Source organism: Eptatretus burgeri, chromosome 14 (genome assembly GCF_056783735.1).
Source record: "Eptatretus burgeri isolate ZD-2024b chromosome 14, Ebu_testis_v1, whole genome shotgun sequence".
In the NCBI taxonomy this organism is placed as follows: domain Eukaryota; kingdom Metazoa; phylum Chordata; class Myxini; order Myxiniformes; family Myxinidae; genus Eptatretus; species Eptatretus burgeri.
The window spans coordinates 56,682,891-56,707,283 of record NC_140974.1 but is presented as its reverse complement, the minus strand read 5'-3'; the positions used below and the strand labels follow the sequence as shown (position 1 = coordinate 56,707,283).

The following is a 24,393-nucleotide window of genomic DNA, read 5'->3' as shown; positions in this document are numbered from 1 at the left end:
GGCCCCCACACTTTTCAGCATTTGAGTGGACTGGATTCTGGGGAGGATGTTGGAAAGCTCAAGATGTGGTGCATCGTTTAGGAATGTCAAAATCTCTGACCTTGATTCTGCAGACGATGCAGTCGTCTTTGCAGAGACTCTGGATATCCTTTTGGGGGCCCTCAAGGTGCTGAATGAGGAGTCGGAGCCGCTGGGATTACGGGTTTCCTCGGTCAAATCGAAGACCCAGGCTTTCAATGACATCTTGGATGCTGCTATCTTATCTGCACCTGTTTGTGGTGCGAATGTTGAGGTCACGGAGAGATTTACTTGCCTTGGCAGTGAAATTCACTTCTTCGCTGGCTGAGGGGCAGAGGTCAATAGACACTTGGGTCAGGCATGGGAAGTCATGGATTCACTAAATCGTGGGGTGAGGCGCTGTGGTGAGATTCACTGAAGCTGTGCAGGATGACGAAAGTCCGAGTCTTCAGGTCTTTCGTGCTTCCAGTCTTGCTCTACGGATGAGAATTGGACTCTGATGAGGGATCTGAGATGGAGACTTAATTCCTTTGGTACCAGGCCTCTTCAGAGAATCCTTGGCTCTTGCTGGTCAGCCTTTGTGTCCAACGAGTGGTTGCTGAGAAAGACACAAATGAGATTTGTTACCTGCATAGTCTGAGCGTCAGCTGTGGCTGTATGGACATGTGGCTTGCTTTCCTGACGCTGATCCTGCTAACCAGATTCTCTCAGCGAGGGAGCCTTGTGAGCGGAGGAGGCCAATGGGCCGACCACGTCCCTCGTGGTTGCAGCAGGTTGATCAGCATCTCAAGGAGATGGGGATGGGCCAGGCATCTGCCTGGAGGATGGCCAAACGGAGGCCTCTGAAGTACCGGCGGAAAGTTGACGCAGTGACCTCTGCTCCGGCACATGCTCCCATACCTGACCTCTCTGGCCACAGCATCCACAAGTGGGTTAGGAAGCGGAGATCTCACCCCACAACACGCGATCACACCATGTGTGAAATTCCTTGGAGGCAGATACATTTGGCCGTGTCGAGGTGAAGACTCACGTTACAATGGCGAGCACCCAGTTTCCAGGAGGCATTGCGGCTGTTCATCGAATCCGAAGCTCTCTTTCCAGTTCCATGGCAAGGAATAAAATTGGTGGTTTGTCATTGCCTTTCCCAACAGGTAAGAGCATGAATTTGGGCAGTGTATCAGCATACAATGCATACTCTTGCGAGAAGTGGAATACCCGCCTCAAACACCAGTTAAGATCTCTGACCTAGAATACCAAAGGAGACACCCTGTTTCATCAGAGCCGAGGGATGACCCGCTCTTTGGCTCAATGATGAAACTGTGAAGCACAAGGATGAGCTTATCGTCGGGTTGGGGTTAAAATCCAGAAGATGCTCAAACATGAGTCCAATACCTCCACAGCACATCCCTGTCCACGCGTTGCTAATAGTTCAACTATACCACAACACCCCTTGTGATTCTATGCTCTAGTTTATTTACTTTTTACTCATAGACAGTATTGCTTCGGTGTTCACATTTGCTGCAAACAAGATGAACAATTGGCATCATGCACTCCAAAGGTAAATCCTCGAGAATGGAAGGATGACGCATCAAAAAAAATTGAAAAAAAACTAAACGACACAGGGAAAGAGTTTGACATTTATTTTTTTTTCGTAAAACACCAAGTGTGCAGCTTTCAAATTAAAAATTAAAATGGAACCAGTCAAGGAGGCCCAGACACGACGATGTTTCCTGCCGGGTGCAAATTCAAATGGGGTTCCAGAAAGAAAAAAAAAAAAGAAAAGAAAAAGACGAGAACCCTTCCGAGCCATATAAAAGAAAGAAAATAACGGTTGTTACGACAACGGGGCCTCGGATGTGCTCTGATGGACGTCCTCAACTGGGTTCTTTTGTGGCTGTTGTTTTTGTGAATCTGCCAAATGAGGCGGTTTCTGAAACGACGATCAAAATGCAAGATAACGATCCACACTTCAGGTTTTATTATAAAACGTTAAGTGAAAAAAAAAATAATTAATTTTAAAACAAGGATCAAAATCATTCCCACCCCCTCTGCACGATGTTCACACGGCTCCCGGAGCCTTCTGGGCCGCTTCCTTGGCCTGATGGGCCTGAAGGACGGCCACTGCCTCATCCACCTGAAATAGAAGCAAATATTAGCATGGTTTAGACTTCAGATGCGATCTGATTCCACTTCCGCTCATGGCCTTTGGTGGCCCTATTCCCACCTTGGCCCGCAGGGACTCCGGCGATTCGAGCATGTGCAGTAGCTCCGAGTTATCGATCTCCAGCAGCATGCCGGTGATTTTCCCAGCCAGCGTCGGGTACATGTTGTGGATGAGGGGGAACAGACGCTCACCTGCACATGAAAAATGTCCATCGAGACATTGCGCTCACGGCAAGGCTCAGTTTGCCACCAGAGAGAAAAACCCTTTCAACCAATGTAACCAACCGGCAATAAACATCTTCACATTACATCTTCCACAACCACCCCCATTTCCCCTCCCCCAATGTCTGATTTGGTGACACTGCTAAACACATTTTGCATTGAAATCACAACGTAAGGAGGCCAAATAACAAAGCCTGTTGCTCTTACATCACAGACATGCCTTCAGCTTTTTATCCAATACAGATACTTCTGCTCTCAGCCCTTCCGCAGCTCCTCACAGGATGCAAGTGTTCTTCCAATCACCCCTCCTGGTTCAACCCCCAAAATCCAGACATCCCACTCAGCACTACTTTTCTGAAGGCTATTTAATCCAACTCTTCACTGCATCACCACAAGCAGATCAGCTCATGTCAAACGCCATCTCTACCCTCAATTTTTCTATTCCTATCAACCTCACCTAACCCAATCCAATCCAACACAGCACTTTCAAAATGATGCGATTCGCCCCAGAATGGTCTGTGCGTGCTCGTTATATCCACCAACACCGCTCACTTGTATTAACAGGAAATGGGAAGAACTCGACACCTCTCATCCACAAGTAGTTCTCGTATTTCCTATATTTTTATGAGTCCAATTTATATCCAGGAACAGCACAATTATGATTATTTTTTTAATTATTATTTTTTAGTTATCAATAGTCACAACTTTGTTTGAATGTTTCTTTCTCTTTCTTGCATATGACAAATTACAGCCCACAGATCCAAGTCAAGTCACAGCACCCACCGTCTGTTGTTCAGTGGATTTCCCCAAATCCTTCATCAAATTTCTGTGGATGACACTCATTCACAATGTTCTGTTCTTGCGTACGGCAGCTTGGCTGCAGGGTAGCTATCATTTATTGGAGCACGGCTGTGTCGCTGATGCTGTGCCCCTCTACCAGTACACTGGTACTCATTTTGCTGATCTCGGAAGGATGACAGGCTGAGTCAACCCCACCCGGTGTTAATTCAGCAGCCAACGGTGCTCAAACTCAGGACCCCAGGAGGCCAAGCCAGCCACCCGAACCATGAAGCCAACACCAGGCTTTATTACCTCCACCACCAAAGGTGAAGGAGGTTATGTTTTCATCCCTTTCTGTCTGTTTGTCTGTGTTTGTGTACAGGATATCTCAAAAAGTTGTGGACGGATCCGGATGAAATTTTGTGGACAGGTCTGGTGTGTGACAAGGGCAAACTGCTTAGATTTCGGTGAAGATCCGGATCCGAATATGAGACTCGTTAAAGTGATTCTTTGCCATTGAGAGATCGTGCTAAACCGATATATAGCACGATATCTCAAAAAGTTGTGGACGGATTCGGACGAAACTTGGTGGACATGTTGGGTGTGTGACAAGGAATAATTGATTCGGTTTTGGTGAAGATCCAATCCGGATCTGGATACGAGAATTATTTAATTTTTAAAGTGATTCTTCACCATTGATCGGGCCAAAAACAACATAGTACTGCATAGCATGGTATTTCAAAAATGTATTGGGCCCGATATATTCTCGTGGATCAGGCGTTACGTGGCGGAGGTATGCGCTCTACCGAGTGCCCTTCTACTTCACAATGTGATGAATAGTCTCATCTGGTGACCACAGTCCATGAAATTCCATTTGTGGAGATGGTTTGATGTCCTTGCAATGTTTAAACGATGAAAATTATGTTAAAAAGGGTATTTGAATGACAGATTTCATGCTAGCAACGGCAGGTTAAAAGTGTTCAGCCAGCAGAAGTGAGTCGCTGAAAACGCACACACAGCACAGTACATGTGCAGAAGGCCACATCAGCATTCATACATCACTTTGAAAGTCCCGTATTGTTAAATGCAGGTCAATGTTTTTCCGCCATTGCTCTGTTCTCCCTTCCTATTCGTTCATTCACTCGTTTAGAAAGTCTAACTGTGGCCCCACTGTCAAGGCCCGGTCACACCTTGACGTTTTAGCCAACGTATGCCGATTTTTGAATTTTTTTTCTAAAACGCTGGCACACGTTGAATACGTTATGGGTAAGTTTTGATAACATTGAGAGCACGCTGAAAAACACTGCCATACGTCGTTGTACGTTGGCTTTAAACGTTGTACTTTTCGGTTGTCCTCAAATTTTTTCATGCTTGAAATTTCACGACGTATGTCGGCGTATGACTCAGACGTTCCGCTACGCTGGCCACAAGTTGTATGCACGGTCTGCGATCGTTGACAGACGTCAACACATGCTACTTGTAAGTTAATCATAAGTTGAGACACGCCGAGGTAATGTTTAGCGTACCCGAAACTTATTTCTAACGTATGATTAATGTGTTGTTGGCACGTTACGCGATCGTTGCCACACATCGACAGACGTTACTTTTAAGTTACTCATAGGCTGAAAGACGTCGGTATAATGGATCGTCCTTGCGTCAGCGTCCACGGCCACGGCCAGGACACTTATTTGAAGCATTCTTCAAACTTTTCTTCGGCATGGCGAGGATGTTCACACTTCGATGTCTAGCTTGGCTATGATTCCAATTGTCCATCGGCAGCATCTATTTAAAATAGTCGAGTTTGAGCGTTTTAACACATTCAGAAGAAACGCTTCAAATTTCCGAGCGCCAGCGTCAAAAAACAAAGGCGAGTGACAGCAATTTAAATCGTTCATTGTAAACAATGAAAATAGCTGAGTGGTACCGTTTAAAAGTTGTTGAGTGTAAAAAAAATCCAATTGTTGAGCGCAAGCGTCTACTTTCAATAGTGGAGATGCAGCCATTTAAATCGTTGAGTGGCAGCCTATGAACCTACCCGTGGACACGGGGACGCAAGGAGGATCCATCATAACCCACATCCTCCCCCTCACACTCACCTACTACTGCCAACATGAACAAACTACTACTAATACTAATACTAATAGAAATACTGATACTGATACTGTTACTGCTGACATGGACATCGACTCAAAAAGGACTCGAAAACACTGTTGGGTTCCCCTTTTATGAGCAGCATTTTTATATACCAATTCCCAAAACCGCTGGGAACACGTCTTTATATGGCAGTTGTAAGCTAGAAACACGTTCATTTATTTTTTTTTTGTCGACCGGAAGACGTCATTGGAATACGTCTACATACGTCGATGTGTGTTGGGACTACGTAAAGAATTGGTTCAAAGCACGTCAAACATAAGTTAGAAATAGGTTTCGCGTAAAAAAGACATTACCGCGACGTGTTTCGACTTATGAGTAGCTTATAAGTAGCGTTTGTGGACGTGTGTAAGCGTCCACATATCGTGTGTAAAACTTATCCCCATCGCATGCGGAACGTGTGTCATACGCCGAGTACGTCGTAAAATTTTGAACATGTTTAAAATTTCTTGACGTACTCTACTTACTACGACGTATGATAGCGTACTTTAGCGTTCTACTCACGTATACCAAACTTACTCATACCGTATTTGACGTGCCCCAACGTTTTAGACACATTTTTCTTAGGTCGGCATACGCTGGCAAGATCGCCAAGGTGTGACCGCGATGTTGACACTTCCATTTCTACGGCAGTTATGATTCGAATCGTTGTGCGTCAGCCTTTTAATAGGCTACGTCACGACATCGTCGGCGATGCGTGCAACGCGCTATGCCTAAGTTAGACTATCGCTGGGCATCGGTTGTGTATGCCGACAACAGGTTCAGCATTCGTTGGTATAAGTTATCTATAACACAACGAAACGTTCTGTGTCCATTACTAATATGTTATACATAAGACCAAGTCGCTATGAATACGTCCGAATCTTAAAAAAAAACATCAAAAGTTCAACGTAAGCCAGCGTTTTACATACATTTTAATACGTTGCCATCGCTGGCTAAAACGTCAAGGTGTGACCGGGCCTTCAGTTCGTTGTAATTTTACCCTCTGTCACCTCGCTCTTCTATGAGCCTCAATCTTGTTTTGGAAAACATGGTTACGCAGGCGTACCGAGCATTTGCTTCTGCTCGTTTGGAGGTGCAGCAGCCAACATGGAGGCAGTTAAAGGCTCCTGTCCTTGGATATGCACAGCCGGTTGTGGAGCCTGTCGGGTGAACACGGGTTAGAGCAGCAGATAAGAGGCCCACAGCAAAAGACGGCCAATTTGATGCACACAATGCTTAAAAAAAAAAAACGTGATCAGGATCGCACCTGTTGAAGAGAAGCCTGTGCCTGCACCGATGGAGCCTGTGGGTTGCGCACGCTGCCAGTGTATTTGTACGAGGTCATTGGTCTTGGCGTTGCCTGGGTTGGAAAACCTGGACGGGGCATAATACCTTGAGTTGCTGCAAACAAGAACAGAGTAGTTACCACTTAAGATGCAGGAGAGTGATTGAAGGAATGAAACTGAAATAAAAAAAAAACAATAATAAATAAAATGAAATTGAAATGTACCATTAAGCAGCAACCTTTAGGGAATTGCCACTGAAATTTTTGTGGAGGAAGCAAAGCCCTGCATTTGAGAGCCATCGATGGGCTGTGATAAGCACAAGACATGTCACAGCCAATCCCAGATCCACAAAGACGAGCGGCAAAACTGTCTCCATTGAAATTGAGAAGAAATTCAAGTGCTATTAAAACCTGATCATTAACCAAGCAGTGACTGGCTGATCAGATGTCAGCATAGCAGCTTTCCTCTCGAAACAGGAGGTAAACAAAAGTACGTAACCCTTTTCCAAACAATCCTTACCCTAAATACAATCATTGGTTGTGTGATGGAGAGGCACAAATGCTTCCAGGAAATTCACCAAAGGTGCATTTACTGCTTAAAGTTGCATTCTTCCCCAACCACTCCTCCAATACAAGGGAGTACCACCATCAAACATCCAACAACCAGATCCCACAACTCAATTTTGAAAGAGTTTAGTTTCCCTTTCACTCGTTATTTACAAAGTCAAAGATTTCCACAGCCTCAGATAAATTTTGGTGCAAACGTGATCAGCCGATGTGCCTCACCAACACGTGAGGCCTGCATGGTGCGTTGCGCTTGTTGTACTGAATTGGGGTTCACGGTACGAATCGACTGGCGTGGAGCCGCTTGTCTGATGGCGCTGGGCATTGGTTGAAAACCTGTGGAGCAAAAGCATAAGCGACCAGGGCAGGGCCATTTCAAAGGTAACTCACAGACATGCTTTCGGCCGCTTCATCACAAGGCTAAAACATTCCCGGTTTACCTTGGGCGCGAACTGGCATCGGCCAGCGGGGACTGGCACGCATCGGAGCCATCTGCCCAGGAGCATAGAAGGCTGTACGACCCTGGGCCTGTGGAAAGATGAGAAGCAAGGTAAGGGGTTCAGAAACTGGCACAAAAGCCCACTCAAAATTTTATCCACAAGCTGCAATACAGACAATAGAAAATGGCGTTCGCCACATCAGTGTGGAAATTCAGAAGAACGAGCAAACACCAAAGATAGTAACATGACCCTAACTATGTGATGAACCCGTTACTGGTGTTACAACGCAAGTGACAATATTGACACGTTTCATCAAATGTAAACAGCAACTTGTAATAGCTCTTAAACCAAATCATTCTGTGAATTAGCCGTGCAATCAAGGCGACGCAGATTGCAAAACTAGAAGGTCACTCGGTCGAGTGCATACCTCCGCCATGCCTGATCCATGAGAACATATCAGGCCAAATACATTTTTAAATGTCATGCCACATACAGTTTTTGGTCTGATCTCTCAATGGTGAAGAATCACTTTAAAAAAAAATTAAATAATTCTCGTATCCGGATTCGGATCTTCAACAAAATCGAATCAATTTGTCCTCGTCACACGCAACCTGTCCACCAAATTTCGTCCGGATCCATCCACAACTTTTTGAGGTATCGTGCTCTACGTTAGTTTAGCCTGATCTCTCAAGGGTGAAGAATCACTTAAAAACTTATCAGATCCGGATCTTCACCAGTAATTGAATCAATTCTTCCTTGTCACACACCCAACGTGTCCACCACGTTTCGTCCGAATCCATCCACAACTTTTTGAGGTATCGTGTTATATATTAGTTTAGCCTGATCTCTCAAAGGTGAAGAATCACTTACAAAATTATCGGATCCGGATCTTCACCAGAATTGAATAAATTCTTCCTCGTCACACACCCAACGTGTCCACCAAGTTTCGTCCAAATCCATCCACAACTTTTTGAGATATCGTGCTCCGTATCGTTGTTGGCCCGAGCTCTCAATGGTGAAGAATCACTACAAAAATTCCAGTATTCATATTCGGATCCGGATCGTCATCAAAATTGAATCAGTTTGTCCTCGTCACACACTCAACCCGTCCACAAAATTTCATCCTGATTCGTCCACAACTTTTTTGAGATATCCTGCGCAAAGACAGACAAACAGAAAAACAAACACAGTGGTGAAAACATAATTACCTCCTTCACCTTCAGATTCAGAGGTGATTAATGTCGTTGGAAATCGAATTTGAACACAAAACCTGGAAGAAGGTAAATCTTGCCCAAAATGGAACACTTTCCCACGTTGTCACTATTCATCAAAACATCAGCTCTCTATATAATAGCTCTCTCTCAAAACTATAGCCATTGGTTCAGTCATTTCGTTATTTGTTTAACATGGGGGGGCTTTCAAATGCCAAGCAAACCTGTGGCATGGGTGTCATGAAGTAGCCAGATGCGGCGGGCTGGTACTGCCCGATGATGGCGCTGGGAGGTACGGTACGCATGCCTGCCATGCGCTGCATGAACTGCGAAGTGAGGTGCAACTTGCGCTCCTCCTTACGCTGGGCCAGTGCCACGTAAAGGGGCTTCGAGCCTATTATTCTGCCATTCATCTCCGTCACAGCCTTGGTGGCCTCCTCGGGGGAAGAAAAGCAGACGAAGCCAAATCCCCTGCTTCGTCCATCTTCAGTCATCACCTGCAGAAAAGGAGGGAAAGTCATCAATCATCTGCACTTTATAGCTGCAGAACAATTTGCAAATAAAAATAGAAACAACAAACATGGACAAACAAAATGTGCAGGAACAAAACAAAATAAAAACAAATAAATGCACAAATCGACAAAACTGTCCTTTTGACCGTATTATGCAGCGAAATAAATGGTTGCATCGCTCATTTTCCACCTTTGCGCTTGTAATGGTCCCAAAAGGTGAAAACTCCTTCCACAGTCGCTCGTCGTTGATGTTGTCATCAAGATTTTTCACGTAAAGGTTCACACCCTAAACAAGCAGAGGGGATGGAACGATGTCACGAGCGTAATGTCCACAAGCTAAAAATCGGCCCTCGCAAACTTGTGTGGACAGTTTATGATCGACACGAATAGGGAGCTGTGCTACCAGAGCAGGGAACCAACGGTGAGAAATCTTAAGCGTACACACACAAATCATTTAGCATGGCTTCAGTCACACAGGCCCACAGGGTAAAGGATAGGAGAAGGTACCACAGGTACAAGGTGATGCTCAGAGCAGTAAAATAATCTCATATACCGTATGTTTTTGGGGTCAACAAGCTAGCTACTCCCATTGGGTAGCACTCATTGAAAAGACCACAATACCTTTCAAAATAGTTTACTTATACTGGGTGCATTTAATACGGAGATAGACTAGAAGGGCACTCGGTAGAGCGCATACCTCCGCCATTCAACGCTTGATTCACAAGAACATATCCAGCCCAATACATTTTTGAAATATCATGTTATATATCGTTTTTGGCCCTATCTTTCAATGGTGAAGAATCACTTTAGAAATTAAATAATTCTCGTATCCAGATCTGGATTCGGATCTTCACCAAAATCAAATAAGTTTGTTGTCACACACCCAACCTGTGCACAAAATTTTATCCGAATCCGTCCACAACTTTTTGAGATATCCTGTACACAAACAAACAGACAGACAGACAGAAAGGGGTGAAAACATAACCTCCTTCACCTTCGGCGGTCAGAGGTAAAAATCAGGAATGAAGATGATCAATCAGTGCACGATTGTGAACCACGTCAAAAACATCCAATTGGGAAAAAAGTAGTTGGATCGCAACCAATCATTGGTCCGGTTTATACGGAAACTTCATTTGCGAGCTGAACGAGGGCAGCGTCGGCGCTCGATCAGAGTTTTAAACCCAGACAAGGAGGGTTCTAAAAAGAGAATGCCGGTTTGAAGGTGTTCCCAAAACATCAGTTTACCTTGCACAAACAAGGACATTGGGCGCGCCGGATTTGCAAACCTGGTACTTGCTCATGCGTTCTTGCTTTATTTGTTCAAACTTGCGTTTCAGCTCCGTCTGCCTTTCCGCCTTCTTCTGTGCTCGCCCCACGTAGACCTGGCGCCCATTAATGTCGTCTCCATTCATGTCGTCCACAGCCTGCATGGAGCACATCCCCACAAAACTTCGGTATAAGGAGGCTCACCCCTCACACCCGCCCCAGTCTCCTCTTTTCACCGGGCACGATGGCCTCAAAGCTCACCTTTTGTGCGTCTTCGTGCCGTTCAAAGCTGACAAACCCAAAACCTTTTGATTTTCCTGTATCGTCGATCATCACTTTCACACTCAAGGTTTTTCCTGACAAGAGAAGTGCGGCGATGCCACATACAAACAAACAGCAAGAATGGAAAGAATAAAAATTAAGATAAAAAGAGAAAAAATCCAAACTTGGCCGCTGAGGGTACTTGAGGCCACCTTGAGTCTTCCTTACCAAATCGTTCAAAGATTTCCTTCAAGCGGTCATCATTCATGTCCTCGCCAAAGTTTTTGATGTACACATTGGTAAACTCTCTTGCCTTGGCTCCGAATTCAGCTTCGCGCTCCTTCCTCGACTTGAACCGCCCGACAAACCTGAAATTCCACGCATAAACCTCATTCAGTGCGAAATGTCAGGTTCTTCACGTTTTACAGGTTTTAATCTGCCCGCAAGGAGTACAAGCATCTCGCCGATAAAAATGTGGTGGCATACTCACACTTTCCTGTCGTTCAACAACATTCCATTCATCTTCTCAATGGCTTTGTCTGCTGCTTCTTGGGTTTCAAAATGGACAAAGCCATAACCTTTGGAGCCATTCTCGTCGCATACAACCTGGAAGACATCATGCCGCATGAACGCCATCAAAAGTTAGGGTGTTGAGAGCAGCGGGTACGTGTGCGCATCATGGATAGCATGTCGTCTGGGAGTTCGCTTTGCAAAAAGCTCAGAAAAACAAGGCCTGGGTGATGAGAAGTTGACAGGAACAAATCTTACGGGTCTTAAATCTCCAATCTCTGAAAGATCTGAGCCTGAGCCATAGGCCACAACCGACCGACCTCGGCTAGTGGCTCCACACGTCTCGCATGCTTAACTCGACTAGTGGAGAATGGCGAGCCCTCTGCCCTTCCCTTGGATCGACTCGCCTTACATCGGTCATCGTCCCTCCCCACCACAACCCCCCACCCCCTTGTTCTCCAAATATCGGTTTCAGCATTGGCCCTTGAATGACCCATAATCGGTTGACCTCCAATTACAAGTACAGGTGAAGTGGTTTGCTTGTATGTATTGTAAGTAAATTTTAATTCCCTTTGAATAGAACACTAAATTCTTCTTGAACTGAAAATGCCCAGGAAGCCTTCTTGTGGCATCTGACGAGGCTGTCACATTGAAATCAAAGGGTGTTCAATGTGATGGTTCTTGCGAGTTATGGTTTCATGCTGGATGTATTGGCCTGAATTCTTGAGACTACAGTACACCAGGTAGCAGCTCAGTCGTATGGATACGCAACTACTGCGAAGCACACAACAGCAGGTCCAGTTCGCTGAACTCAAGGCTGAAGATCAACAGTTCAAACCCTATCGGTGTGTTAAGTGATGCAAGTCCCATATGTGTTGGTGGTGATACCACTACCACTACCATCACTACTACTGTCACGAGGATCCCCAGTGTTCTCATCATCATCATCATCATCCAACAAGCCCAAGGAGACGTGCAATATAACACTCAAGTCCAAACCTTGAGTGTTAACAATTAAAAATGTAAACTGTCAGAGCATTAAAGCTAAGAAGTAACCGATTTGAGTTCACAACTCAAATTTGAGGGTAAGACGAGAATGTGACAGACCCTGTATGAAAACGACAACCTCTTTAATGGCCAATTCAAAAAGGTTTTCATGAAGAAAACTCCAGTTCCAAATGATCATCTCCTTCCTATCTCCGCCGATGATCCAATACCTGAGGTTATGATAACGGAAGTACCGAGAAGAGCACTCGGTTGAGTGCATACCTCCACCCGGAGCCGGATCCTCACCAAAATTTAACCAATTCGTCCTTGTCACACACCCAACCTATGCACCAAGTTTCGTCCGAATCCGTCCACAACTTTTTGATACATCGCGTTACATATCGTTTTTGGCCCCATCTCTCAATGGTGAAGAATCACTTAAGGAATTCTCGAAGCCGGATCCGGATATTCGCCAAAATCTAATTAGTTCGTCCTTGTCACACACCCAACCCGTGTTGACCTCAAAAATAATTGGCGTTTGAATTCAATGACCTGATATGCAAATCCTGTTCAAATTTCAAGTCAATCGGATGAAAATTGAGGATTTTCGAAATCCTACCTCAGTAGTTGAGCTTTTGACCATCAAAAACAAAAGGCTTCTTGCTTATGACAAACTCTACCTCGTGGTGAGATTTCATGATGATCGGTTTAAAATTGTGACCTGTATAGTCTGGGAGCCAACTGCCATTCTTTCCCTGAGCCTTGCATTGTTGTATTAAGTTTTTTTTTTACTGGTGATTTTGGTAGCCAAGGGTCTCTATTTTCAGAAACTGCTTGATGACATGTTGTCACCCTTGAGCAATTTGAGAAATTCAAGATGGCATCCAAGATGGCCACCATTACCTATAAATGACCACAACTCCCTAACTATTCACCCAAGGAAGGTGATTTTTGTCTCTATATAACTAGGTTTTAGGGGTCAAGCTATCCATTAGAACGAAGTATTATGTTAATATCATATTGTAATAGACGGGCACCAATACTTCACTATTGCCTTTTCAGGTGTTGCCCGCATGACGAGTAAAAAAATGAATGAAGAACAGCGCTTTTTCGTGTCCAAATTTGGATGTGAGAATAAGACCGAACCGTTGAAAGACACCGGCCCCGTCAGAATTCAAAACTTTATCAAGCATAGCAAAATCTACGGGGACAGGTATCATGAACTTCTTGAAGAAAAAGTTAGTGAAAATCCTGAATGCACAGTTAAATGTCACAGAAACTGTGCTTCAACATACACTTCAAGCGTCCAGGTTGAAAGGCACAAAAGGAAGAATCCAGAAAGTGCTTCGTCTTACGTTCCACCAAAGACCAGGAGACGTTCATCACTACCAGGATTTATCTTCAAAGAACACTGTTTGTTTTGTGGTGAAACTTGTGTGTTTGAAAAAGATCCGAAAAACCCAAAACGTTGGCGACCAGCATATTCATGTCGGGAAATGGGCGGCGCAGGTGGCAAGAAGTCACTCGAGCAAACTATTCTTGAAGCCTGCAAACGGCGTCAAGATGTGTTATCAGACGTTGTGCGGCAAAGGGTAGATAGCGCTTTAAGTGACCTTCACGCAGCTGATGCAAGGTATCATGTGGATTGCCGAAATATGTTCTTGTCAGAAAAAAAAAAAATGTGGCTTCAGCTGCAACCAAGTCTGATAGCCAAGTTAACATTGATCGTGCCTTTGAATCACTTGTTGTAATGATCAATGACTCGTCCGGCTTCCCGAATTCAGTTGAGTTGCATGAAGCGTACAAAGAATTCGGGGGTGACAGGCTGACACGTCGTTTAATTGTCCCAAACTTATGCAAACGCTTCGGAGATGAGTTGGTGGTTTTAAAGTCTCCAGGGTTAGCAGACATTGTCAGCTTGCGATCTATAGCTGCAAAATGTATGCGATTGGTTCAAGATGACGACGATGACATTGATGTAACAATCAACAAACTGTGCAAAGTCATCAGGCATGAGGTCAAACTAATAACATTAGATAAAGATTGTCATGATACTAGGGTTAACCGACAGGAATGTAGAGACCGTGAGTGACACTTTGATGAAACTTTTAGGTAAGCTGTCTCCTAACCTAGATAGGGTACTACCTCCACTTCTCATTGGTTCAATGGTAACTGGGGTGATGAAAAACCAGCCCACTAGTTTGCAAATTACTCTTGGCATCAAGATGAGGAGATCAAAAAAAAAAAAAACTTATCAACGTGTTACATGTACCTACGATGAAGTACGGCGTTTTAAACATTCAGCTGACAAAGCCACAACCATGGAACCTTCACTACCAGGCCTATCAACTTCAAGTTCAAGCTTGGTTCAGGTTATTGTAGACAATTTTGATACTGACATATCGTCTGGAAACGGAAAGTCATCCACCCATTCCCTTGCCATGCTGCTCACACAACCAGATAGTAACAGTAGTGAAACAGTCCAAGAAGACACCATTAGGCGTGTGAAAAAGGAAGACATGGTTGAGCCACTCGAGTATGACGTCGAGATAGAGAGATATAATGGTCCCAAGAAGCCTCCGCTGCCACAGAACATCCCCAGACGATCAGTTCAGCACCTGCGTATGCTGGCACAACAAGTAATTTCAAAGGGAAGAGCCAGTGAGATGGACTTCGCGTTCCTTCAAGACATGAACAACACACTAGATTGTCCTGAGTACAATGGGTACAACACTGGGGCTGCACGTCGACAGGGTCATTCAGCACAACCAAAGACGAAGGCTGTTTACCTTCCCTTAATAGACATGACCCCGTCACACCAAGATACCATCATGACATCAATGGCCGTTGCACAGGTCAACACACGCAATATCGGGCAACAGTTCGCAGTTTTTAAAGAACATTTGTTATAATATAACACCTGTGGTCATTTACCTTTTCATATTTTCCCCAAGATTGAAGAGTAAAGAAGATATACCAGTGCTTGTAAACTGGCAGCCATCTTGGATTTCTGGATGACATCATCAGTATATGAACTTTGATCTGATACAGATCGATGCGTCTCCAAAATACCCAGTGATAGACACCTTCACGACTAATTTGGAGTAAATAGTTAAGGGGATATGCCAGTTTTAGTGTTACGGCGGCCATCTTGGAAATTACCATTATGTAATACGATATTAACATAATAATTAGTTATAATGGATAGCTTGACCCCTAAAACCAAGGTATAGAGACAAAAATCACCTTCCTGGGGTGAATAGTTAGGGAGTTATGGTCATCTATCTAAAATTCCAGGTGTGTGTGTGTGTGTGTGTGTGTGTGTGTGTGTGTGTGTGTGTGTGTGTGTGTGTGTGTGTGTGTGTGTGTGTGTGTGTGTGTGTGTGTGTGTGTGTGTGTGTGTGTGTGTGTGTGTGTGTGTGTGTGTGTGTGTGTGTGTGTGTGTGTGTGTGTGTGTGAGAGAGAGAGAGAGAGAGAGAGAGAGAGAGAGAGAGAGAGAGAGTGAGAGTGAGAGTGAGAGTGAGAGTGAGAGTGAGAGTGAGAGTGAGAGTGAGAGTGAGAGTGAGAGTGAGAGTGAGAGTGAGAGTGAGAGTGAGAGTGAGAGTGAGAGTGAGAGAGAGAGAGACACAGACACAGACACAGACACAGACACAGACACAGACACAGACACAGACACAGACACAGACACAGACACAGACACAGACACAGAGACAGACACAGAGACAGACACAGAGACAGACACAGAGACAGACACAGAGACAGACACAGAGACAGACACAGAGACAGACACAGAGACAGACACAGAGACAGACACAGAGACAGACACAGACACAGAGACAGACACAGAGACAGACACAGAGACAGACACAGAGACAGACACAGAGACAGACACAGAGACAGACACAGAGACAGACACAGAGACAGACACAGAGACAGACACAGAGACAGACACAGAGACAGACACAGAGACAGACACAGAGACAGACACAGAGACAGACACAGAGACAGACACAGAGACAGACACAGAGACAGAGACAGAGACAGACACAGACACAGAGACAGACACAGAGACAGACACAGAGACAGACACAGAGACAGACACAGAGACAGACACAGAGACAGACACAGAGACAGACACAGAGACAGACACAGAGACAGACACAGAGACAGACACAGAGACAGACACAGAGACAGACACAGACACAGAGACAGACACAGAGACAGACACAGACACAGAGACAGACACAGAGACAGAGACAGACACAGAGACAGACACAGAGACAGACAGAGACAGACACAGAGACAGACACAGAGACAGACACAGAGACAGACACAGAGACAGACACAGAGACAGACACAGAGACAGACACAGAGACAGACACAGAGACAGACACAGAGACAGACACAGAGACAGACACAGAGACAGACACAGAGACAGACACAGAGACAGACACAGAGACAGACACAGAGACAGACACAGAGACAGACACAGAGACAGACACAGAGACAGACACAGAGACAGACACAGACACAGAGACAGAGAGAGAGAGAGAGAGAGATGTTTCTCGACAACCACTGGTCCAATCTAATTGAAACTTGCCAGGTATATTGCTGGGGACCTGAGGATGTGCCTTTTCAAGGTTTGATATTAATCGGACAAGTGCTTCCCAAGTTATGGCAATTTATTTACCAAACCAATGACAAGACACGTTGTTGCGTGGGTGTGGCCAATGGGGGAAGGGAAGCTCAGCCGCGTTCCCCATTACAGGTTACAACGTACGGGCTTCCAGAGAGTGATGATTTCATGTATTCTAATAATTTCTCGATTTCTTTTGCGCATTTATAGATAAACACAATGAACCAAGTTATGATCGTTTTAATCTTAGACGGTGCATAAATTTCGGTAACATCAGAGTGCTGGTATGGTCCGAACCAGGAAGTAAATTTTTTTCTCTCTCTTCTCTTCTCTTTTTGTTTTTACTTGCTACGACATTGCGAAAAGGTAAAATACGTTGGTGCTAATTGAATAATTGGGTATTAAAACTAAATTGCGAATAATATGTGAACTTCCAGGCCACGCACGTTCGGGCACGCGAGAGCGAAGAAACGGCCTGTGTGGTTGTTGTTTGTTGCTAGCGGTTTGAATTTTTTTTTTTTTTTACGGGCACGTACTAGTTTATAGGTAATGGCGGCAATCTTGGATGCCATCTTGAATTTCTCAAATTGCTCAAGGGTGACATGTCATCAAGCAGTTTCTGAAAATAGAGACCCTTGGCTACCAAAATCAACAGTAAAAAAAAAACTTAATACAACAATGCAGGGTTAACCCTCTCTGCTCCCAGACTCGTAGGCAATTGACAAACAAACAAACACAGACAGAATGACGTTAAAAAAAAACCAACCAATATACTTGAAAAATCTTCCATTTTCACAAGTAACAAACAGACAGGGATGAAAACATTGTGTCAATCCATTGCAGATGGCAGAGGTAATAAGGAAGATGCTGGAGAAACATTTAAGCCACAAAAGTTTTCTGGTACAGATCGTGTTACACCACGTGTCTTGAATTCTCTGTCCAGCATCTTCAATAAATCCGAAACCAGTGAGTTACTTGATTGGCGTCGAGCAAATGTTGTGCCGATTTACAAGAAGGGGGACCAGTCCGATCCAGAGAATTATTGACCGATATTCCTCTTATGTGCATCACATGTAATGATGTAACACGTCATAGCAAGCAACATCATAAGACATGCCAACAGTCACAACATCCTTTATCCTCTCGAACACTGGTTTAGAGAGAACAGGTCCTGTGAGCTGCAGCTGCTGGGATTAGTTAGTGATCTTACCAACAACATGCAGCAGGACAAGCAGATGGATGTTCTTCTGGATTTCAGTGAGGCTTTTGATAAAGTTGGCACCAAGAGGCTCCTGCAGAAGTTTGATTAGTATGGAGTAAGAAATCACAAGATGATGTTGATCTCCAACTTCCTCAATAGGTGGCTCAGAATCGCCGAGGTAGACGTTGGATCTGGAATAGCCACAGGGATTGGTTCCTGGCCCGTACCGCTTCTCGTACTACATCAACAGCCTAATAATTTAACATTCGTTGAATGACTGTTTGCTGATGCCATCATCTGACCATTCAGACAGAATAAGATGTCACCCAACTACAAGATGACCTCAACCACTTGGCTGCAGACTGGATCTATCCATCAGGGCATTGGTGCTGCCAAAGCAGTCTCCTGGGCTAGTTGGCAAAATCCTGGATGGGTCACCACTCCGACGTTGGATACTCGAATGGCTCAATAATCCCAGCAAGCTGGTACTCCTTTCGCCGACCTCGAAAGGATGACAGGCAGTCAACCCCACCTGGTATAAATTCAACAGTAAGCAGGATTTGAACTCAGGACCCTATGATCCCAAGTTCACCATCCTAACAATAAAGCCAACACCAGGCATGCCAACTGGATGATTCAACGAAACACACAAAAGTGCAAAATTATCAGTTACCAGAAAATGGACCCATGTGGAACAAGAGTATGCTCCCAAAATACCCTGTTGGACTATGTGACATCTACCAACAGGGGTCAGTCATGCTTAATGTTTTTTTTTTGGTGGTCAACAGCATTTTTGGTGGCGAATTAAGGTTTATAAAAATCAGTATACATTTTTAAATTACTATTTCTCACGACAAATCGATCAAATTTCAGCACTTTTCATACCAGCAACCTCGCAACTCATCTTCACAGAACACTCGTCAGCTGTTCAATCATCTATCCACCAACTTACAGCAAAATAATATGGACGGCACTTTCTTGACAACGCATGAGCGTTTCGGAATGGATGCTTCAGTTTATGCACTGTTTCTTTGTTGATTTTATAAATCATTTTTTCTGCTTTCGGTGTTCAGGGCTCTGCCTCTCCAGCCTTCTTCGCTGTTGCGAGCTGGACATTTTCACTTTCCTGGTGCTTTTGCACACTATTGGTTCACGAGTCAGTAAGTGACCACTATATTCGTTATGGGTGTGTGTCTGTCTGTCTGTCTGTCTGTCTGTCTGTCTGTCTGTCTGTCTGTCCCGAGCATAGCTCCGTGGGTTTTGATCCGATCTTGATAAAATTAGGGTGCGAGGTTTGTATCATGATCTAGTTGTGTTTTCCGAAGAATGGGCGTGCCGTGCCCATTATGGGCGGAGCCACGCCCAAAAAACATGCGTTTTTAGGGGGTAGCTGGTTTCAAGTTACATCTTCTCCGAGGGGGTTTGTCGAATCTGGCAAGGGTTTCAGTATTTGGTTAGCCCAATGGCACCTGCATAGCCCCACGGAGCTCGATTTTTCATTTTCGTCCCAAGGTCAAGGTCACAAGGTCACGAACTTAGAAAATGTCAAAAAAAATCAATAAATTGGGCATCGAGCTCCTAGGGTTTTCAACTGTTTCGAATGAAAGTTGGTATGCAAGTAGTGCATTTTTACTCTTCGAGTACTACAACTTTCATCATTTACGTTTTTCCCGATTCCCGCCAGTTTGCCCGTGGCGTCCCCTCGAAGGTCAAAAAATAAAAAGGCGAACCGTGTACATTGCTCGTGAACCATCGCCATCTCCAGACTTGTACTTCTTGAAGTTGGTGCACCCGGTCTGAAACACATTTTGCTTCCTTCCTACCTTGCAGAACATCTCGTCCCAATCTTTCTCGTAACCAAGCCACGTAAACACACTGCGTCTGTCTGTCTGTGTCTGTCTGTCTGTCTGTCTGTCTGTCTGTCTGTCTCACCTGGTCGATACTTCCTCATCCTTTTCTCAAGTTTGTATTTATGTTCGACCCGTTTCCTTTTTTCTGCTCGTTTCTTTTTCAGATTTGATACATTTTGTAAATAACGTCACATGATGGAAGCATAAGGGCACGTCTTCTCTTAGATGGAGTCTCAGCAGCATGTGATCATTAGAGCAGCACCACATAATCAAATGGGTCATTACAGTCTCTCCTAAAATTAGACAGCCAATAAGAAGTCACACACGATACATTGATCTCTGGCACTATATCCAGGGGTTCACATAACTGGTACTCAGGAACTCATGTACGGTTTAAAAATAAAACACAAAACTAAATTCATACTTCAAAGATGCTAAGAAAGCTCAAAAGTGAACTAACACATCAAAGGCTCTTGATGGAACGTTTTCTCAGCTTGTGCAGGTAAGATTCTTCCGTGACAATTCTGATCCAATCATTTCAAAATTTAATTCTACAAAATTAAGTTTTTTAATCATTACATTACAACTTATAAGATTTAAAAAATAGATCCAAGGAGAGCACAAGCAAAAAGGAAGAAGGGGAGGTTTTCTCAGCTTGTGCAGGTAAGATTCTACTGTGATAATTCTGACAATTGATAAACTGTGATCTCCAAATTTAAATCCACAAAATTAAGTTCATAAATCATAACAGTATAATATACAAGTTATAGTATAAATCTATAACTTACAATACAACTTGTAAATTGCTTACAAATTGTAAGCAAAAACGAACCGTGCTTCCCCATTGTCTCGGGTGGCTCACCTGCATTTTTTTTCATCCATTTATTTTCATTACCTCCACCACCAATGGATGCAGGACGTTATGTTTTCACTCCATCTCTGTTTCTTTGTTTGTGCAGGATTTCTCAAAAAAGTTGTGGACGGATTTGGATGAAACGTGGTGGAGTATTGGGCCCGATATGTTCTCTTGGATCAGGCATTAAGTTGCGGAGGTATGCATTCTTCCGAGTACCCTTCTAGTGTATTTATATTTTCATTTACGGACGCTTTCTGATGATTCTTAATTGTTTTCTTGGTGTATCAGCTTCGATGTCCGTTGGCATGCAAAATTATCATGCTTCCCCATTGGCTCCTTCCTAACCTACAGCTGTATTTTGGCCTCATTGGCTCAGCTGTATTTTTATTTTCATTCTATTTTTTATTTATGGATGCATTCCAATGGTTCTGTGATTTTTCCAGGTGTATCGACTTCGATGTCTGTCGGCATGTAAAATTTTAGCTTTCGACATCATCTAAAAGGTACCGAACATTAATGCGAGTCAGTGAGTGAGTCAGAGGTTAGAATGAGCTTTTGTGTATACGATATATATATATATATATATATATATATATATATATATATATATATATATATATATATATATATATATATATATATATATATATATATATCACACAAGATGACAAAAAAAAAAGATCGAAGGAGAATGTTTGAGCGAAGAGGAAAAAGAGGAGGCTCAGGAGCATCCAAAACAAAAAAACAAACAAACAAAAAAAAAAAAGAACGGTTTGCGAGTGTTGTCTGGAGCGGACGTTCCGAGTGCGCTTGATGCATACAAAGCTGAGAGGTGCTTTAAAAATTGGAGTGGTACTTGGGAAAGCAGGCGAGTGCGCTCGAAGGTGACAATTTTTTTTTACCTCATAAAAAGATGTGTGTGAACCCCTGTCTATAAATCGCTGTACATTTTGGCATTGCGCATTTTCGTGCTTGCGCTACACGCACGATTTAGGTAGATCTAGCATACGGCCAATGATACGATGCGTGTCGTTTGCAAGACTTCAGCCTTGCTTCGATATCAAAGTTCTCATTCTGTATTGTTGCAGCAAGCCAGCACACGGACGATTCGCGGGAATTGCACCACACTCGTCACAAGTATGCACTGTGCACGGTATATCGAAGATTTTGACACAAATGACCACACGGGTGTCTTGGTATCACCATCACCACTGACCTGAAATGGAACAAGCACATCAGAAAGTGAACAACGCCTCAGCTTCCCTGAGACGGAACTTGCGCATCAATAACTCGACAGACCTGAAGAGAAAAGCGAACGAAGGCCTCGTCTGACCTCTGCTAGAATATGGAGCTCGTGTGTGAGAACCCTGCACTAAGAACTGAAAACACGCATGAGAAATGGGACAAAGATAAGTAGCCAGCTGCACACCCATTCGGTACCGGAACACCTCTCCCGCGTCAGCAATCCGAGAGCAACTGGGCCAGACATCTATTCAACAACGTCGACAAAAACCTCATGATGTACAAGATGCATAACAACCTGGTCACCTTCGACAGTAAAGCACATCATTCCTGAAGGAAGACCAACAAGGCATGCACATGCAATGTGGTCATCGGATTCCAGGATTGAGGACCGATCATCATCGACTTTCCTTCTTCCTCGGGATGGTGAAGGTATGAAACGGCTTTCACCTCGAAGTGACGAGAGCATCGGCCATCGAAACCTTTTGTCTTGTCTGTACTTGACAGGAGGCCACAACTAAATTCCAGAAGTTTTTTTTCCAAGAATAAGAAGAATAAGAAGAATAAGAATAAGAATAAGAATAAGAATAAGAATAAGAATAAGAATAAGAATAAGAATAAGAAGATAAGAAGAGGGAGAAACATGACACATAAATTGTCATTTTAATAAAAAATGCACAAACGGCACCTTGCACGAGAGGATGTTCCCGAACGCCGAGAAAGTGTCGTACAGGGCCTTGTTGTCGATGGACTTGTCCAGATTCTTGATGAAGATATTTCCAACACCAGATCGTCGAAGAGATGGATCGCGTTGGGACCACATGATGCGAATTGGTTTGCCCTTCACCACATCGAAGTTCATGGTGTCCAGGGCACGTTCAGCTGTGAAAAGAGAGTGAATCAACAACCGATTCAAACATTTCAAACACCAAATCAACTACTTCATCAGGCAAAGACACGCACGCACGCACGCACGTACACACACGATCCCAAACAATGGGATTTGTCATGAACACACGCGTGCGCACACACGCGCACGCACTCGCGCGCACTCGCGCGCACTCGCGCGCACACACACACACACACACACACACACCCTCTCCACCCTTCCTGCAGTACAAAAGTACTTGGTTGGTGTTACAATCTTGTAACTTCCTCGTTTATATTTCACAATCGAGTTCTTTGTCATACACACACACACACACACACACACACACACACACACACACACACACACACACACACACACACACACACACACACACACTCTCTCTTTCTTCCCCTCCATTTCCTTGTGCCCTTCCCCCATTTCTCTCTCGTTTACGCCACCCCACTTCGTGCCTACGTAATAAATAAACCCTTATATAATATGAATTCCATAAAATAGAACATTCAAAGGTGGTTTGTTTATTCCACTTAAAATCGGACGTGTTGACGTCACAGACCCGTACGTCGTCTGTGCCACGTCTTACAACACGCCACAGGAGCCCACGGGCAGGGCCAAAACACGGTGACGCGGGGGGCGACGACCTCGAACATGCGACACTCGAGCCGTTTGTAACCGGTCAAAAAGCCGAAGGCGGACGGAACGTGCTCTCGGGTGTCTTACCGTCGGCAGGCTGCTGGAAGTTCACGTAGGCGTATCCGAGGGAGCGCCGGGTGATCATGTCGCGACACACACGGATGGACAAGATTGGTCCCGCAGGAGAGAACTTCTCGTACAGCATGGCCTCGGTCACGTCCTGGTGCAGGTCGCCGATGTAGAGCGACGCCATGGGGTAGCTGGGCCCGGCAGGATTCATGGTGGCGCGGGGCGACGTACGTACGCTTCCTGCTCACGACTTGGGGCCTACAATCTAGGCTAGATCAGGCTGCTTGCGTGGCCTCCTCTCGTTCCCGGCTCAACTCGTACGACGCAGTCTCCCTTCACCTGCCTCGGCACCTACGACGATATTTCTGGATTTTTGTTGAGAGTTTTACTATTTTTTTGTTAATTTTTTTTAAATTTTTTTGGTGTTCTACTGACGAGCGCACACGAGGAAGGCGCCGCACGCTGCTCTCCTCGGCGCCGAAAAGTTCGGAAGGAAGTGGCGTAGCAAATGCTACGTCACGTCCGCTCATGCGCACAAACGCGAACTGTACGGATTCTCCATGACAAATTTGTGCACAAAACACGTAAACCAATTAGTCGGAGAGACTTATTTTTTCATATGATTTGCTCAACATTCTTATTTAGCCTTAAACGAACCACTTTTG

The 24,393-nt window shown here is 44.4% G+C and overlaps 1 protein-coding gene across 1 annotated transcript; it reads right to left on the bottom strand.

The window, feature by feature from the left end:
• Nucleotides 1-1,643: 1,643 nt before the first annotated feature.
• LOC147013293 (polyadenylate-binding protein 1-like) lies at nucleotides 1,644-24,232 on the bottom strand. Its single transcript, XM_085854970.1, has 15 exons — nucleotides 23,747-24,232; nucleotides 22,826-23,019; nucleotides 11,346-11,461; nucleotides 11,084-11,223; nucleotides 10,856-10,950; nucleotides 10,615-10,752; nucleotides 9,519-9,614; nucleotides 9,041-9,313; nucleotides 7,606-7,693; nucleotides 7,388-7,501; nucleotides 6,584-6,717; nucleotides 6,383-6,476; nucleotides 2,243-2,373; nucleotides 2,062-2,152; nucleotides 1,644-1,948 (listed from the first exon to the last, which is right to left on the bottom strand). Exons 1-14 carry the CDS (start codon nucleotides 23,937-23,939, stop codon nucleotides 2,078-2,080), a joined length of 1,881 nt encoding a protein of 626 aa, XP_085711096.1. The 5' UTR covers nucleotides 23,940-24,232; the 3' UTR covers nucleotides 1,644-1,948; nucleotides 2,062-2,077.
• Between the last annotated feature and the right edge of the window lie 161 nt (nucleotides 24,233-24,393).

Bases quoted from the DNA above. Each gene is read 5' to 3' on its own strand.
- LOC147013293 (XM_085854970.1), bottom strand. From the start codon at position 23,939: ATGAATCCTGCCGGGCCCAGCTACCCCATGGCGTCGCTCTACATCGGC. The intron at 11,462-22,825 runs GTGCCGTTTGTG...GATGTCTTCCAG, and splicing joins GGAACATCCTCTCGTGCAAG to GTTGTATGCGACGAGAATGG. The intron at 2,153-2,242 runs GTGGGAATAGGG...CTTCTATTTCAG, and splicing joins CGGAGTCCCTGCGGGCCAAG to GTGGATGAGGCAGTGGCCGT.